Raw genomic sequence first — 18,032 nt, 5'->3', positions numbered from 1 at the left:
AATTCAGGAGTCACCTCAGGGATCACAGTGCTGCCTATGTGTATAGATATCTCTTCTCCCAAGACCAAATTATTTTACTATTTATTTTTACTATTTCACTTCATTGTGGAGCTCCAGTAATGACTCCACAGTTACGCCTACAAAACCATTCTTTTTCCATTATAAGCCTGTTTTTAAATCCTAGCTCACTGTACAAAGCTGATTTCCAGCTGAATTTGCTCATGCCTGTTCTCCAGGAGAAGGCTTTTGCATCCAAGTGGTGAGATTATGTGGAAGGACAAGGCTGGGTTTTAGGGCTCTGTCCATAGATTTCAGTGGGATCTGACCTGAAGTTGTGATGCTCTTGATCAGTAAAAGGAGTCATCAGGTTCACGTCCATGCTCAAACCTGCCATCTCGCAGCAGCCACCATTTCAACTGCATGTCTGAAGGCTTTGTCTTGATTATGAGCTCTGCCATTGACCACCAGCTGGGATGCAATAACTGGGTATAATTCTCTTGTCCCAACGAGAATCTCCCCTCAATCTCGTAATAGTTTGTTAGGCTTTGAGACTGGGCTTTGTGAAATACAATTTGGAAACAGTTTCTTTCCATCACTCTTGCCTGGTTTGATCTAGAAGAGCTCTAGTTTTTTCAATAACCTGCTCGTTGTTGGTGGATTTAAATTCCTGGTATAGTCTGGTTGCATCAGATGACCATCCAGGAAAGAATTGTTGATGAAATCTCCGAGGAATAGTTGTCGGCTTTTTTGCAGCGGCCAGAGCTTTAAGGCAGGAAGCTTGGTAGATGGCACTGATGGTTTGGACATACAGAAGCTGCAGGTTGATTGTCGACGCCCCTCCTATAGCCTTCCTCCATCTTGATGAGGGGAGTAGATAGACACACATGCCTCGTTGGTTGGGGCAAGTCCAAGGTGAAAAAATAAGTATTGCTACATTTCTAAATGAAAAGTCCAAATGTTTTGTTTCAAAATGGTTGAAATGAACTGTTATGACTTTTCCTCAGGGGAAAAAATATTTTTGTTTTTGGCCGAAACGAGTTGCCCAATTCAACCTGAATTTGCAGGTTGTTTCAGTACCTCAAAATGCATTTTTCAGTGAATTTACTATTTGCTGAAAACATTTCACCCAGCTCTGCTGCAGAGTCAGTGCTACTGCGACATCAACTGACAGAGTGGCCTAGAGCAGGGAGCTGTTCCAGAATGGATCTTAGAGCCCGGGCAGAGAGCTGTCACTGCTGTTCTTCCTGGGAAACAGCTGGGATGTAGCACATGCCACAGCGTCTGGGGTCCCCCGAGAGGCTGGCTCTGCTGCTTCCTTCTCTCCATCACCACCCTAGTCACCATCTTGCCCAAAGCGATGGCTCCCAGACCAATACAAGACACTGGCTCTTGCAACAGGTAATGAGGAGCCAAAGGCAGAGGGGTCCATGTTCCATTAAATTCCATCACAGAGGGTGGTGTCAGCAGCAAGGAGTTGCCTGGGCCATGGGGGGATGAACTCCCTTGGGTCCTGGAGCCCAACTGTCCTGCAGAGCTACCGAACAGAGGCCAGGAGAAACCAGATGAGGGGAATGACTCTTGAGATCTCAGCAGGGATAGTGAGGACAGGCACCAGAGGCCCAGTTCTGGAGTGAGCGCTGGGGCCCGGCCTGTCAGGATGGTAGCGGTGGACCTCGAACTGACACAAGCAGAGAATCTCAGATGAGCAGGAAGGCAGCAGTGTCAGGCGATGCTGTCAGGGTTCACAGCCTGCCACGCAAGCTGAGGTAGCGGGGATGCTACAGAGATCTAGATGAGGCGGGGAGAGGCATCCAATGCTGGTGGTGAAAGCAGGGCTTAGATACCACAAGGAGATTCCCCATGTAAACCTGAGAGCGATGAAGAGAAGTATGTATGTGTGTGGGGTGGGGTGGGGGGTATTTCCTTAAGAAACCAACCACAGCCTAAACCGACTAGCCCTGGCGTCGGGGGGAGAGATGTACCTGCCTGGAAGGGCACTGGGAGGGCTGGGTGTGACAGACAGGGGCTGTTTGGAAGCTCTTGGGCAGCTCCAGGAAGTGTTGGCCGGATGGAAAACAAATTTGTGAGACCCATGAACCATCATCCGATTGCAGCCCCTGGGGAGATCCATCTCCCCTGTGCCCAGCTGCCTCCATCCCTGCCTATAGCTCCCCCCAGATGAGCCAGCCTGGCCCCACAGGCCATCTGGAGGCTACTGGAGAAGGGAGCATCTCATTTGCATAGGGATTATGACCTTTCTGTCCCTAGCTGCTATCTGATTTGCCTGCAGTGTCACAGAAGGATTCCTGCTTTATTGCACCCAAATCCTGAGACATTTCATTTCCCCTGCTGGCAGCAGTCTCCAGCAAGGAACAAGCAGGCTGTTGAGCACCACAGCTGTGAAAGGGTAACCTGCCTGCAGCATGTGCATCTGAGCAAGGACAAATCTGCAATCCCCATAGCCCCCTAAAAACCCTGCTCGTCCAGCCCCCATGATAATATTACTCCCCTGATTAGCATTGCCTCACTCTCCCTCTTGCAACCTGAAACGGGGACCGAGCAAAAAACAAAATCAAATCCACAGCTGCCCCTTCCTGCCCCCGCTTCCCAGGATGCCATGTGGCAGATGGCGCTAATTAAAACCTGAAAGAACTGACCCCTCTCTGCACCAATTTGGGTGAAATTAATTAAAATCTAGGCCATTAACATGTAATCGTTTGTAACTAATTGCAATCGCTCCAAATCTTCTTCTCCGCTGAGGGCTGGGTCAGTCCCGGCGCTGGGGAAGAGAGAGTTAAGCCCTCTTCGTTTCAGACCCGCCAATTGCCGTGGCAGTGAAGGAATATCAGCCCTTTTTCAAATATATCTGTGTTTGTGTTTGCATTAATTCCAAAGCCTACGCGCACTCGCTGCATACAAAGTGTGGCCCCATCTCAAATGAGAAGCCGAGACTCCCAGTGCATCTTAAGCAGCTGGCATGGAAGGGCTTGGAGGAAGAGGGCTGTCATACTGGGGAGGCATCATGCAAGGGACTTTCCATGCCAGATGGGGCCAGGTTGTGCCTACAGCCCTGTGGCAATGTCGTCAGCTCTCATGATTTTATTACAAGTCTCGCAATATTTGGTGTTTTTCTTAAAGCCCCAGCTCCTGGAGTCAGGTTTCTAGCATTCCTGGTTGCAGAGGCTTGAAACCGTGACGTAAGTGTATCCTAAAAGTTCAGAATCCTAAAGGCAAATAAAAGAACTGAACGTTTATTATTCTTTTTAAAAACCTCCTGATTTTTACACCCATCGCATAGTTTTCTGGAGGCCTGATGGGTGGTTTTTTGAACGTTTTGGTCGGCCATGCTGCCGGAGGGCCATAAATCAGATCCGCCCAGCAGAAGATTTCTACTCGCTACGCCAGGTTCCTTTCACAAAGACCTTCCTCCCTGCCCATGAACAGGCAGATCCGAAGGTTGAGCCTGTGTGCGACGGGGGATAACTGCAGCATTGGAGTGGAGCATCCTCAGCTGCCTCGCTAGCGCCTCTGATGGCCTCCCCTGCTTCTTGGGGCTGATCAAGATGAGGGTTATACATTATCACTCCTTATACAGTGCCATAGGAGGGCAAGGAGAAAGGAAAACCGCAGATTTGCCTTGTGCCAGGGCGGGGCGTAGAGCTAGATACAGGGCGTGATGCTCCATTGCCCTGCACCTTGGGTCACCATTTGCACCGCTGCAAAGTGGGTGTATAACACTAGCAAATCAGAGTGGTTACGATTTACACCCGGGGCGTGGCACAGGAATGCCACCGCTGCTGGTGGCATCAACCCTTTCTGAACACATCGTCCACTGCAGAGCTTGCAAGGCAGTTCGTTAATGGCTTTTTAATATTCTCTCTCATGGCATGCATTACCTGTCTGATTAGCCTACATTAGAGGTCCAGAACGAAAGAAACCTCAATAATAATAATTAATTAATGCAAGCATTCGTTCTCTTGATGGCTAGTGAGGTGGTGTGATTTTTCCCCTGTGGAAATTCAGAGATGGATTCACAAAGGGCTGATTCTCCAAAGGCTACAGAATGAGCCCCAGGAAGACCCAAAAATAGAACCCAGGAGTCCTCGGGCCTGATTCTGACTTGAGTGATGTTTTGCCTGGGCTGGGTTTGGCCGCTGGCACTCCACTCTCTACTCCAAGCCCAAGATCACACAGCTTGCTTCTTTCCTTCACTCTAAGCAAACTGCACTAGAGGCAAAATTGTAGTTTGCACAGTGCAATGCATTGCAGCAATTGGTGACTTTATGCTGCTTCTCTAGGAATCTTATGGTCCCTTGTAGTCTTCAGGCCCTGATTCCCGCGCTGCCTGGCAGCATATTTGTTCATTTCCTGTTGTGCAAAGTGGGTGTGAAATGCTAATGGATTGGCATGGCAGTGTTTCACACTTGCTTGGCACAGGTGTGTGAGGTGACCCAAGGAGCAAGAAGCAGGCCACTGGCTGTGAAACCCCTGATGGCTGCAAGGTCTGTTCAGTTGACAATACAAACATCTCCCTGCCTGGGATGGCGAGTGGGATGAATCTCACCAGAGCTGTCATCCTTGGGTGAAAGGCACTGCACGGTTTTAAAGGAGCCTATTGGAGTTAAGCACCCAACTCCCATTGAAACTCATTGGAGTTTGTGCACCTAACCCCCATCAACTCCTTTGCAAACCCCATAGGAATTGCAGTCATTTAGATTGTAAGATCTTCATGCAAGGACCGTCTACCGCTCTGTCTGTACAGTGCCTACCACTACCATAACCTGGCTTCATGCTTGTTGGTCCCTAAGCTCTAACATAATAAACACAGCTAAGAGTAAAGAATGTATTGCCCCTTTCAAGAGTAACTAACTTTCATCCCTGCTTCTCCCCCTGCAGACACTTCTCCGAGATGGCAAGAGGGAGAGCATCGTGAGCACCCTTTTTATCGGCCCCTCCAACATTGAGAACGGGCAGAACATCGTCTGCCGGGCCACCAACAAAGCCATTCCCAGCGGGAAGGAGACATCCGTGACCATCGACATACAGCGTGAGTGTGTGACCGGCCAGACCAGCCATGTGTGTTTTGTAATGCCGCCCTGCCCTGGGGATTCCCTGGTGCCTGAATGACTGAGTTTGGCTAGAGTGGGGCCCTAAGTGCAAAGTTCCAAACCAGATCAGGCTCTGAGTTTGGCGTTTGGCTCCAGTGTATCTCTGTATTTGCAGTCTTACGAGTAGCCAGTGGTGATCAGTTCAGGGCACTGATCTGACACAGCATTCAGAAGTCTGGACATCTCCCCAGAACTTCTCCAGTCTCTTGAACGTTCTTGGAGCTGCAAAACTGATCTGAATGTTCCATGTAGACAGGCTATCTCCTGAGGGTGGGGGATCCCAGGCCAGATCCCATCAGAAGGGCCATTCTCAGGGTATCCTGGAATTTCCACAGAACCAACAACCACAGAAGCAGTGAGAAAATGAACCAAATAACATGGTGGGGATGGGAGAGTACCTTGACTTGCTGAGATTCAGCTTGGGAGCAAAGATTCTGATTCTACACAAACTGCTCAGCCTGTCCCTAGCTGTGGGAGTACCTAGGGTCTCCATGCTTATGCCCTCCGTATAGTCTATGTTCATAGTGTCGCCAGCAACCATGCCAATTATGATGGTCGTTTTGTTGACCGGGCACCTGTCTGAGACCACCAAACTATTCCATATAAAGCACAGGTGATACAAGCAGGTTCATTCACCAGTGATGCATGATCTGGATTTGCACCCATGACTTAGAGGCTGAGGGCTCTTTACCTGGATTTAAAGAGGCCTCAAAGAAGCATCAGGTCCATCATTGCTCATAGTTTAAAAGGTTAGAAAACCTGCCTTATAATGACAGACTCTAGGAGCTCAACTTATTTAGTTTAACAAAGAGAAGGTTAAGGGGTGACTTGATCACAGTCTGTAAGTACCTACATGGGGAATAAATATTTAATAATGGGCTCTTCAATCTAGCAGAGGAAGGTCTAACACTATCCAATGGCTGGAAGTTGAAGCTAGACCAATTCAGACTGGAAATAAGGTGTAAATATTCAAGAGTGAGAGTGATCAACCATTGGTACAGTTTACTAAGAGTCACAGTAGATTCTTCATCACTGACCAATTTTAAATCCAGATTGGAGGGTTTTCTAAAAGCTGTGCTCTAGGAATTATTTAGGGGCAGTTCTCTGGCATGTGTTAGATAGGTGTTCAGATTAGATGCTCACAGAGGTACCTTCTGGCCTTAGAATCTATTAATCTTAGAGGGAATTTCATTAGTTTGTTAAAAAATTTCAAGGCTGGGACAGCTTTTTTTAAATACATTTAATACCCATCCCCATGATGGAGTGGCCTAGCCCACAACACAGAATTTCTGTAGCCATGTCTGTGATTCCCCCACCTACAGCTTTTTAAAGGCTTGCATAAATATCTTAGTCTCATTCAGTCCCAGTCTAATATGACCAGTTTAAAACTCCAGCTGATGCGGACAGGCACGTGCAGAGAACAAGACAGGCCAAACTTTATATAGCTCCCCTAAGTATAGATTTCAGTCTGGGCCACAGCATCTATCTGAGATGCACCCACCCTAACTCCCTTTCAATATCTGCTGCTGTCAGGCTCAGGCTGGCCCTTCCCCTAGCCCCGCTTCATCTGCACACACAATTCTTGCAGCTGCATTTGCCAACAATTTGCAATTGCAGGGTGTTAAATATTGGGCTGGCAGCTGCTTTCCAGAGTCCAATTAAAACATAGCTTAGCAAAGTCGAGTGCAGCAGAAAAGTCTCCATTTAAGACTCCCAGCTTTTCTGCTGGAAGATTAACAGGTTCTTGGGTGGCTCTGTGGTATGTCCTGACAGAATCGGTGAGATCAGATGAGATAATGGCATGGGTTATTTCACAGATAGCAATTGGCTACAACAGTTGCACATGCATCCCCACACACACACACAATAATAACAACAGAAAGCCAGAGACATCATTAGACTGCGCTGTATAGAACGGGGCAGGCAACGTGATCTGAATCTCCGAGCATGGTGGAATCCATTTCAAAAGGGAGAGACCCAATAAAGAAGACCAATTTCTACTCCAAACCATTAAATACACCATGCTGTGAAAGTAATAATAATAATCCCATCCAGCCATTAAAAGAGTGTTGCTTTTAATGGGCTCTAATGAGGATATCAATTTAACAGCGCTGGATGGAAGATGGAGGGGTATAATAACAGCAAGACAGATTAATCAGCCTGTGCTGGGGTGAATTTCACCCCTGAAGACAGAATGTACTCCAGCCTCTCTGCATCCCTTCAGCATACACAGCCTGGTTCCCCACTGCCTTACACCCTGAGAGATGGATTTTCCACTTGGCTACATTCACTTTCCACTGAACTTAAATTGGCTGGAGATCCCCCTGGGGAATTGTCCCTATGTAGGTGTTAAGCTGCTGGAGGCAGCTTAACTGCCTCCTACACCAGCTCCTTTACTGGGGTAAGCAGGAGGATGGGGCATGCCAGTAGACAAAGTGGGGGCAAGATGGGGCGGGACAAGAGGGAGCCAAACTCTACTAAGCTTGGGCCTTGACTAGCTCCCTTCTGGAGCTGACATCAGCGGTGGAATTTAGAGTAGTCCTCCTGCTGCTCTAATGTCGGCCAGGACCAAGCGGCCAGGGACCAAGGAACCACAGCTGGCTACTTGCAGCCACCACTGGCCACTCAGATGTAGCGGGGCCTGTGCCATCATTTAAGTCCATCTAGCTATCAAGCTACTTGCAGGCAGGCACTCACTAGCTCTCCCTTTTCATTCTGTCTACCTAGCTAGCTGTGCACCCAGGTACTTTATATGGCCCTCATCACTGTGATACCTGTGCAAGGCAGATGTGAAATGCTGCCCAATTAGAAGGGGAGTGTTGTATACCGCTGCTCGGCACTGGTGTCAATGGCTTTGCATGGTGCATGGCAGTGCAGAAGCAAGCTCTAGGAGTTAAAGCGGGCAGATACATAGTGCATAAGGCTCTGGAAGGGATCTCTGCAATGGGGAGGTGGTGTCAAATCCCCCTGTGCAGAGCTAGGACTTGGATGGCACATGGGCCTTGTGTTCCCTGGTCAGTTTTGTCCGACGTGCACGGAGGCGTGTGCCGCAGCTGGTGTGCTAATGGCAGCTATAGCTAAAGTAGCACAAATGTTTCCATTTTAACTCCTTGTTTTCAATCCTCCGCAATGTTCCAAACCTTTCATCTCCCAGGCTGAAGCTTTCCAGGTCCCGTCTCTACCTGATTTCCCACCCCCCCACCCCCCCGGCGGTTTGAGCAAAAAATGTCTGACCCTTTTTGAATGAGAGGACAGAGGGAAACATTCCCAGTCCCCGTTATAGAAACAAAAAAGTGCTTGGATCCCTTTATTTGAACAGCTCCAGCGTCAACATGTCAGGGGTCTGAGCATTGAAGTTCAGCTTGGAAATAGCCCACGTTGAAGAAAAGTGTTGCTGGGAAAATTGGGTTTGATTTGAGTGAGCTTACGAGGGTTTGGAAATCAAATTTCACATACAGGTGGTGCTGTGGGCCCGATTCTCAATTGCAGCAAGGCTCTTTTACACACACACACCACCAAAGTAAAGAAGCCTTAATGTGAGTGAAATGTTCACCTTCCTTACTGAGCCTTTGGGCTGCCACAGCAGTGTAAAGGGGTCTTAGTGTGACTGAGAAGCAGTCTGTAGTCTGTAGCCCAGACCATGCATGCGTGGCCTAACGAGCTAGGCAGCATTTCCTGCCCACTCTGAGGTCCATCCTGCAAGGTGCTGAGTGCTCTTCCCAGAAGCACCTGAGTAATCCATGGATTTTGATGATTTCGGGGTCTGTGCAGTCTGCCCCGGAAGAACTGAGCCTTTGCTGTCTAATGTAATGGGCATTGACCTGTGCCGTTGAAAATGTAGTGCATCCCCCGCAGAAAGTTTTTAGCATCCTTGCAAGCAGAAGTCCTTGGGTTCACTGTGCACCTTGCATGAGATTCTGTGCTGTGCCTGTTTTCCATGGGGCAAGGGAGGGCTAAGATGGCTTGATGCACCCTCCCCAGCTTGGGCTGCTCTGAGGGCTGGAGGGCCCCCTGGCATAACCTAAAACCGCTCTGGGCGCCTAGCTGCATTGCCACAACCTGTCCACACAGTACTGCCTAGAATCCACACCGTGTGCGGCAGACCTACCTACAACACATTTTCCCATCCCTAGTCCTACCCCCAGCATGTCCCCTCCACGTGGGCTTGCAAGGGGTTCCTCCAGTTGAAGGGCAATCTGATGGTGGTCTTCCACAGTGCCTACACTGGAGGAATCCTCCCCTGGCCAGTTATGGGGCTTTTAGGGCCTCTTCATGCTACTCCAGCTCTTTTTACAAGATGTAAAGGGTCCCAGAGGGGAGGATCTCCGCGGACTATCCTGGGGTGTCTAGAGGAATAAACCCAGTTTATAGAACTGTTTTAACCTAGACAATTCCGTTAAGAAACTACATTAAAAGAATATCACAGTTGCAGAATATCAGGGCTAAGCACCTATTGCTTGCACCCTCCCCCCACTCTGCTGCCTTGTGTGTACGCCATTATGTGACTGTCTGTTTGCATGGCCGCATCAGCTTCTCAGATAGTACCATGTGACAGCAATGGAGCTGGCTGGAGATTTCCAGATGGAATGTTTTTCCTTTGGATTTGTCAAAAGGGAAACATTTTGCGGTAATGTTAATTTTGACAACATTTTGTTTGTGGGGGCGGGGCAGAATGGAGCATTTTGATTTTCCGTTTAAAAATGACTCTTCATTTCAACTTTTTTAAATCCTAGAAATGTAGGACTGGAAGGGACCTCAACGGGTGTGAGGCAGAACTAAGTATTATCCAGACCATCTCTGACAGGTGTTTGTCTAACCTGCTCTTAAAAAACTCCAATGATGGAGATTCCACAACCTCCCTAGGCAATTTATTCTAGTGCTTAGCTACCCTGACATGTAGGAAGTTTTTTCTAATGTCCAACTTAAATCTGCCTTGGTACAATTTAAGCCCATTACTACTTCTCAGTGGTTAAGGAGAACAATTTATCACCCTCCTCTTTATAACAGTCTTTTAGGTACTTGAAGACTATTACCATGTTCCCCCCTCTGTCTTCTCTTCACCAGACTAAACAAATCCAATTTTCTTTCCTTGTAGATCATTTTTTCTAGACCTTTAATCATTTCTGTTGCTCTCCTCAGGACTTTCTTGAATTGGTCCACATATTTTTTAAGGTTTTTAAGGTCAGGCTTGACAAAGCCCTGGCTGGGATGATTTAACTGGGAATTGGTCCTGCTTTGAGCAGGGGGTTGGACTAGATGACCTTCTGGGGTCCCTTCCAACCCTGATATTCTATGATTCTATGATTCTATGATTTCCCAAAGTGTGGTGCCCAGAACTGGACACAATACTCCAGTTGAGGCCTTATCAGTGCTAAGTAGAGTGGAAGAATTACTTCTTTTCTTGCTTACAACACTTCATCTAATATATCCCAGAATGATATTTGCTTTTTTTGCAACAGTATTACATTGTTGACTCCTATTTAGTTTGTGATCCACTATGACCCCCAATCCCTTTCTGCAGTACTCCTTCCTACGAAGTCATTTCCCATTTTGTATTTGTGTAATTGATTGCTCCTTCCTAAGTTTAGTACTTTGCATTTGTTCTTATTGAATTTCATCCTATTTGCTTTGAACCATATCTCCAGTTTGTCAAGATCATTTCAAATTCTAATCCTGTCCTCCTAAGCACTTGCAACTCATCCCATCTTGGTATCCTCTGAAACTTTACTCTCTAAGTATGCTCTAAGTATGATTATCCAAATCATTTATGAAGATATTGAATAGCACCAAAACCGGGACAGATCCCTGCAGGGCCACACTCAGTATGCCCTTCCAGCTTGATTGTGAGCCTCTTATAACTGCTCTCTGAGTACACTTTTCCAACCTATTGTGCACCCACCTTATAGTAGGTTCGTTAGGCTATATTTTTCTAGTTTGTTTATGAGAAGGTCATGTTGACAGTATCAAAAGCCTTATTCAAATCAAGATAGATCACATGTACTGCTTCCCTCTATCCACCAGGCTTGTTACCCTGTCAAAGAAGGATATTAGGTTGGTTTGACATGGTTTGTTCTTGACAGATCCATTATTGACTGTTACCTTATTTTCTTCTAGGTGCTTGCTTACAAATTGTTTGGTTATTTGCTCCATTATCTTTCCAGATACCAAAGTTAAGCTGACTGGTCTATAATTCCCTGGATTGTCTTTATTCCCCTTTTTATAGATAGGGCCTATATTTGCCCTTTTATCAGTTCTCTGGGATCTATCCTGTCGTCCATGAGTTCTCAAAGATAATCACTCATGGCTCAGAAATCTCTTCAGACCATTCTTAAAGTATTCTAGGATGTATTTCATCAGGATCTACTGACTTGAAGACATCTAACTTGTCTAAGAAACTTGTCTTAATTTTTTCTTTTCCTATTTTAGCCTCAGATCCTACCCCGTTTACAGTGATGTTCACTGTGTTAGTCATCCATTCACTAACTTTTTTGTGTGTGTGAAAACTGAAACAAAAAAGACATTTAACACTTTGACCATTGCTGTGTTTTCTGTTATTGTCTTTCCCTCCTCACTGAGAAATGGGCCTACCCTGTACTTGGTCTTCCTGTCATGTATTTTTAAAATGTTTTCTTGTTGTTCTTTATGTCCCTAGCTAGTTTAATGTCGTTATTTGCCTTCGCATTTCTAATGTTGTCCTTAGCTGCTTGTGTTCATTTTTTTTTATATATTCATCCCTCATAATTTGACCTAGTTTCCACTTTTTGTATGACTCTTTTGAGTTTCAGGTAATTGAAGGTCTCCTGATTAAGCCAGGATGGTCTCTTACCACACTTAATCTCTTTCCTATGCATTGGGATAGTTTGCTGTTGTGCCCTTAATAATGTCTCTGTAAAACAAAAAAACTGCCAACTCGCCTGAATTCTTTTTTCCCTTAGACTTGCTTCCCACGGGATCTTGCCTACCAATTCTGAGTTTTCTAAAGTCTGCCGCCTTGAAGTCTATTGTCTATATTCAGCTGTTTTCACTCCTACCATTCTTTAGAATAATGAACTCATCATTTCATGATCACTTTTACCCATGCTGCCTTCCACCTTCAAATTCTCAACCAGTTCCTCCCTGTTTGTCAGAATCAAATCTAGAACAGCCTCTCCCCTAGTCACTTTCTCCACCTTCAGTAATGCAATGCATTGGAGATAACTTTTTAAGAACTTGTTGGATAATCTGAGCCCCGCTATATTTTCCCAACAGGTGTCTGGGTAGTTGAAATCCTCCATCACCGTTGAATCCTGTGCTTTGGATGATTTTGTTAGTTGTTTAAAAACAGCCTCATCCATGACTTCTTCCTAGTTAGGTGGTCTAAGTAGACCCTACCGTGACATCACCCTTATTTTTTTTGCCTCTTTTATCTTTACCCTAAGACTCTCAAGAGGTATGCCTCCCACTTCTGTCTCAACCAAGTGTATCTTTGCTACCCAAAACCACAACTCTTCCCTTTTCCCCTGCCTGTCCTTCCTTAAAAAGCTGTACCCTTCTATAGCAATATTCCAGTCATATGAATTATCCCATGAAGTCTCCGTGATGCCAATTATGGCATAATTGTGGTTGTTCACTAGAATTTGTAGTTCTTCTTGTTTATTCCCCATGCTTCTTGCATTAGTGTACCGACATCGACGCTGTACATTATATTTCCCCTCTATAGTTCCTCCTTGCTCCTTTGTCCCTGCTGTGATTGTCCATGTTCCCCCAGCTTCTGACCCTTCACCTAGGTCTCCATGTTTTGGACTTACCTGTGAGCTTGTGTCTCCTGTCCCTGTTGAACCTAGTTTAAAGCTGCCCTCACTAAGTTAGCCAGTCTGTATCCAAAGATGCTCTTCCAGTTCCTTGCTAGGTGGTCCCCATCTCTGCTCATCAGTCCTTCTCGCAACAGCATCCCATGGATGAGAAAGCCAAAGCCCTCCTGGCACCACCATCCACACAGACAATAATATAAAATTGTTTTTTAAAAAGAGAATTTGAACACCACCTGTCGATTGCCATGAAATGATTTTTTTTCCCCTGAAATGTTTTGTTTCATGGCAAATTTTGTATTTTGTTTTGTTTTTTCATTCCTGTTTTGGAACAGAAAAAAATTCAAAATCTTGGAATTTCCCACAACGTGGAAAATCCAGTGTTCACCCAGCTTTACATATCTTCACCATACTTGCATGCATGGAGGAGACCAAGGAGAAAGCAGAATATAGCCAGGTCATGGTAGTTGGAGAAGACAGAAGGCAGAAAGACTGGAGCCACTGGCCCTTGTCTTACTCTTAAAAGGGCTAGTTTAGGCACCCAAGAAGAGGTCTACATAGATCTGCCTCCTTATTTGCATAATAGGCTGGGCTAACTCAGTAGAAGCCACTACTCATGGATTGGTGGATGTGTACTCCAGAAAGATTTGCTTTAATGCTCTGAAAATGCCTGGTTTTTAAAATCTAAACATGCCCTGGGTGGAGATGTTGAGAACCTGGCTATCCTATGCCTGAGCAGTGGGGGAAGTTTGATGCTCCTCCCAGTGCTGTAACATTCCCTAGTGACCCCGCAAAAGCCTGTGTGGGAACCCCATGGGGTTGGGGTGAGAATGGGCAGCAGCGTCTCTCCTTCCCCTAAACATGCCAGACCCCATCAGCATTAATACCCTGGCTTTCCCCTCTGTCTGGTAGAATTTCCCCGCCTCCCCCCAAACCCCACTACTGGTGTGCAGGGAGCAATTCCCTGGCATCACAGCTTCAGGAAGAGCTGTGCTCTCATGGTGGAGCTAGAGATAGCAGAAGTCAACGTGGGGGCTCAGAGCCTCCTTGCTGACGGCCCAGGCCTGGCAAGCACCCTTCCCTGCTGCATGGCCCCTGCACAGCGGATTTGGCCAATACATCCACCGAGCTGCAGAGCCACAGCCCTACGGTCCCCTGGCCTAGCCCTACTCCTACTTGCTCAATGCATGCTATGGCTGGGGAAGAGAACATCTCCATAGCACACAGCACTTTGAAACTCCTGGCCTCCCTCCTCAGAGACAGTCATACCAATTCCACTGAAACCCAGACCTTGCATGGCCCATATGTCTCCCAGAGCATTTGGCCTGGAGTCTGTGTTGTCCAGTTTCCACTGCACACGCTATGCCACATGTTAGCTTTGATATAGCTGCACAGTAGTTACTGTCCCAGGTTGAAAGACATTTCCTTTAACAATAAGCACTCCAAGGAACGAGTCCATCCCATGAACCAACAGCCTAATAAATCACTTGATAGCAGATTAACTTCTTATTTTTTTTCACTTAAAAGAGCATCAAAAAAGGTTCTTATACCATAACAAGACTGTTCACCCCATCCAGTGATGGGGGGGACCCCTAGTCTATCTGATGGTAGCGAAAGTTTGCTTTAAATACCACACATCTGGATTCAGGATCTGCCTTCCAAATAAAATAGCTGAGTCATGAGCCCACCTCCCCCTTCCAAAAAACCAACCTAAAACCCCACCAGGGTTTGTAATGGAAACACTAAGTGACTCCAGCTGGAACGTCTGTTCAATGTGATTTTCATTCCACCAGCCACATCAAAGCCAGACTCCTGTGAGTTATGCGCTGAACATCACAAGTGGGATTAAAATCATGTTGAATAGTTTGATATGCCATAAACTATTTATACTGCCGGAGCCCAGTGACTGTATTGAAATTCACATCCTGTGTGCCAGGATGGAGACGGGCTGGCTTGCTGCTTCGTCAGACCCGTTTCTGGAAGCTCAGCGCCTCTGTGCACCATGTGGTTGCTCATTTCAATGCCTTTTTTAATGGGCCTGTAGGTTTGTGCTTTTCTTTAAGTGAGATGGAGATAAAGGAATGAGAATTCAGGGGAAGTCAGTGACAGCAAGGTCAGGGGCGTGGGATTCTAACCGATGTAACGACAGTTCCTGGTACCAAAGTATCTGAGGACTTCAGATCGTATTTATACTCGCAACATGCCTGGGAGGCAGGGCAGGGCTGGGCTGCGTTCCCCACTGTATAGTGGGGGAACTGACTCTCAGAGAGACTAAGTGACTTGGCCAAGATCACAGACGTTCAAGCAAAGAATTTAACTTGGTCTCCTGAGTCCCACACTAGCACCTAGGCCGCCAGACCATCCTTCCTCTCTAGGCGAGAGCGGGTGGAGATGAAAACTGGTCCTGGCATGAGCAGAGGCTCAAGGTGGTAGTGAGGGCGAAGGGGATTAAGGTAGCTATGAGTCACCTTTCATGCAGGGATCTGTAAGCATTTCATGGACATTCGTGCGAGAGCCCTCCCAGCGCCTTTGCCTCGTAACTGTTCCTAGTTCGCTGCGTCTCTAACCGGATCACTGGTTTCCACACGTAAGCCAGAGCATTGCAGGACGTTGTAACAGCAAGCGGGTACTGAAGGGGCTGTGCGTCTCCCATTTGTCATGGCGGTTTCTCCCCTAGATGGGCAGAAGGTGCTGCCTTGCTGCTCTTCCTCCCCCTCCGCTCAGTGCAAGTGTTAGAATCAGTGCTCTTTCAAATGATGCTGCTAATCCTGCGGCCCTGGGGGCCCCCTTGAAGGGGGCCTCATTCTCAACAAGACAGCTCAAGATGTCAGTGGTGCAGTAGGGTGCAATAAGAGCTGCACCATGCTCTCTGGTGAAACCATCCATCCCACAGGGAATCGTGACGGCTTTCTTTGCTCCTGAGCTACACCGGGGAACAGCACAGATTCCTTCCTCCTCCTGATTAACAGGGAACCTCCATCCATGCGCCACAAACACACACGTCACTAACAGCTTCCGCGCGCACACACACTTCCCACCCACTGACATGGCTGTTTAGAGCAAGGAGGTCATACACCAAACTTCTGATGCAGGTGGCTGGTGGGCTAGTTGCATGGCACTGCAGAGGACTCCAGCTTTGGTCAGACTCTCTGATATCCTTTTGTTTCACAGCACCTTACAAGGTACTGGTCAACATGAGCAAGGGCATGAGAGTCTGCCCCTCTGCTTGTACTTGCCTTGCTCCTTGGGTCCCTGGAGGCAGCATATATGTTCTTTCCCCTGCTTCCAGCTCCACACATGCCCTGCATGTGTAAGCTTTGACTCTCCCCGCAAACAGAGTAATAGAGTCAATGGAGATCCAGCAAACTTCTTAAGCACGTATCTAAGAGTCTGCCTTCACTGCAGCGTTAACTCAGGTGACCAGCACCTAGGCTAGCCTAGCCCGAATGTGAGCAGCCACACTGCGTCACCCTACCCCGCATGGCTGCATCTTCGTTGGTGCTGCTCTTCCCCTCTTGGGGTGCTAGGACTTCTGCGGACATATCGCATGGATCTTAAAGCTGCCAGAGAAGCTGACAGGTTTCAGAGTAGCAGCCATGTTAGTCTGTATCTGCAAAAAGAACAGGAGTACTTGTGGCACCTTAGAGACTAACCAATTTATTTGAGCATAAGTTTTCGTGAGCTACAGCTCACTTCATCGGATGCATTCAGTGGAAAATATAGTGGGGAGATTTTATATACACAGAGAACATGAAACAATGGGTGTTACCGTACAGACTGTAACAAGAGTGAGCAGGTAAGGTGAGCTATTACCAGCAGGAGAGCGGGGCGGGGGTGAAACCTTTTCTAGTGATAATCAAGGTGGGCTATTTCCAGTCTACGTAAAAGAATAAATGGACACAAATCAGACATCAAGAATGATAACATTCAAAAACCAGTTGGAGAACACTTCAATCTCTTTGGTCATTCTATTACAGACCTAAAAGTTTCAGAGTAACAGCCGTGTTAGTCTGTATTTGCAAAAAGAAAAGGAGTACTTGTGGCACCTTAGAGACTAACCAATTTATTTGAGCATAAGCTTTCGTGAGCTACAGCTCACTTGAGCTGTAGCTCACGAAAGCTTATGCTCAAATAAATTGGTTAGACCTAAAAGTGGCAATTCTTTAACAAAAAAACTTCAAAAACAGACTCCAACGAGAGACTGCTGAATTGGAATTAATTTGCAAACTGGATACAATTAACTTAGGCTTGAATAAAGACTGGCAGTGGATGTGTCATTACACAAAGTAAAACTATTTCCCCATGTTTAGTCTCCTCCCTCCCTCCCACCCCCACCCCACCCCCGACTGTTCCTCACAGGTTCTTGTCAACTGCTGGAAATGGCCCACCTTGATTATCACTACAAAAGGTTTCTCACCCCCCCTTCCCCCCCCCCGCCGCTCTCCTGCTGGTAACAGCTCATCTTACCTGATCACTCTCGTAACACTGGGTATGGTAACACCCATTGTGTCATGTTCTCTGTATATGTAAAATCTCCCCACTGTATGTTCCCCTGTATGCATCCGATGAAGTGAGCTGTAGCTCACAAAAGCTTCTGCTCAAATAAATTTGTTAGTCTCTAACTTTCCAAGAAGCTGAGCAGCTCAGCTTCTTTCCCGAAGAATTGTGAGAGAATGTGTCTGTCCTTTCGGGCACAAGGGGGCAATTGGAGGACTACTGGCACGCAAGGCGTGTAGCCTGTGTCCTCACTACTAGCCCTAGAGGAAGCAGCACCTGGGCTTTAGCCTTTACCCCTCACCCGGCCAGCTGGCCTGGGTTTAGCAGCACTGAACTCAGGTGAGAGGGTTCTGTGTGTGGACAGGAGGGGGATTAGGGACAACACCCAAGTAAGAGCCCTTGCTAACTCCGCAGTGAAACATACCTCCAAGTCACTGAAGCCAATGAGTACTCAGGGGCTCAAAGATAGGCATTTGCCTTCCTGAATCGGGGCCCAAGCCAGTAGTCTTGATCCTGTTCATACCAAATAATGTTTGGTGAATGAGATTATGCAATATATGTGTATATGTGGACATGCATGTATGCACTCCTCCCAGTTGGCTGCCGGCTGGGTCAAGTCAATTCAATCATTCGAATTAAT

General features: G+C 46.9%; 1 protein-coding gene across 2 annotated transcripts in view; it reads left to right on the top strand.

Moving 5' to 3' along the window:
• Window positions 1-18,032, top strand: part of KIRREL3 (kirre like nephrin family adhesion molecule 3) — a 725,113-nt gene that overhangs the window by 559,044 nt on the left and 148,037 nt on the right. For both annotated transcript variants that reach the window (XM_073320928.1, XM_073320926.1), the window contains exon 6: window positions 4,897-5,047. In XM_073320928.1, coding sequence (XP_073177029.1) covers window positions 4,897-5,047 — 151 coding nt within the window. The remainder of the gene's footprint in view (window positions 1-4,896; window positions 5,048-18,032) is intronic.

Source organism: Lepidochelys kempii, chromosome 22, assembly GCF_965140285.1.
Source record: "Lepidochelys kempii isolate rLepKem1 chromosome 22, rLepKem1.hap1, whole genome shotgun sequence".
Lineage (NCBI taxonomy): Eukaryota > Metazoa > Chordata > Testudines > Cheloniidae > Lepidochelys > Lepidochelys kempii.
This window is presented reverse-complemented; position numbering and strand designations above follow the sequence as displayed.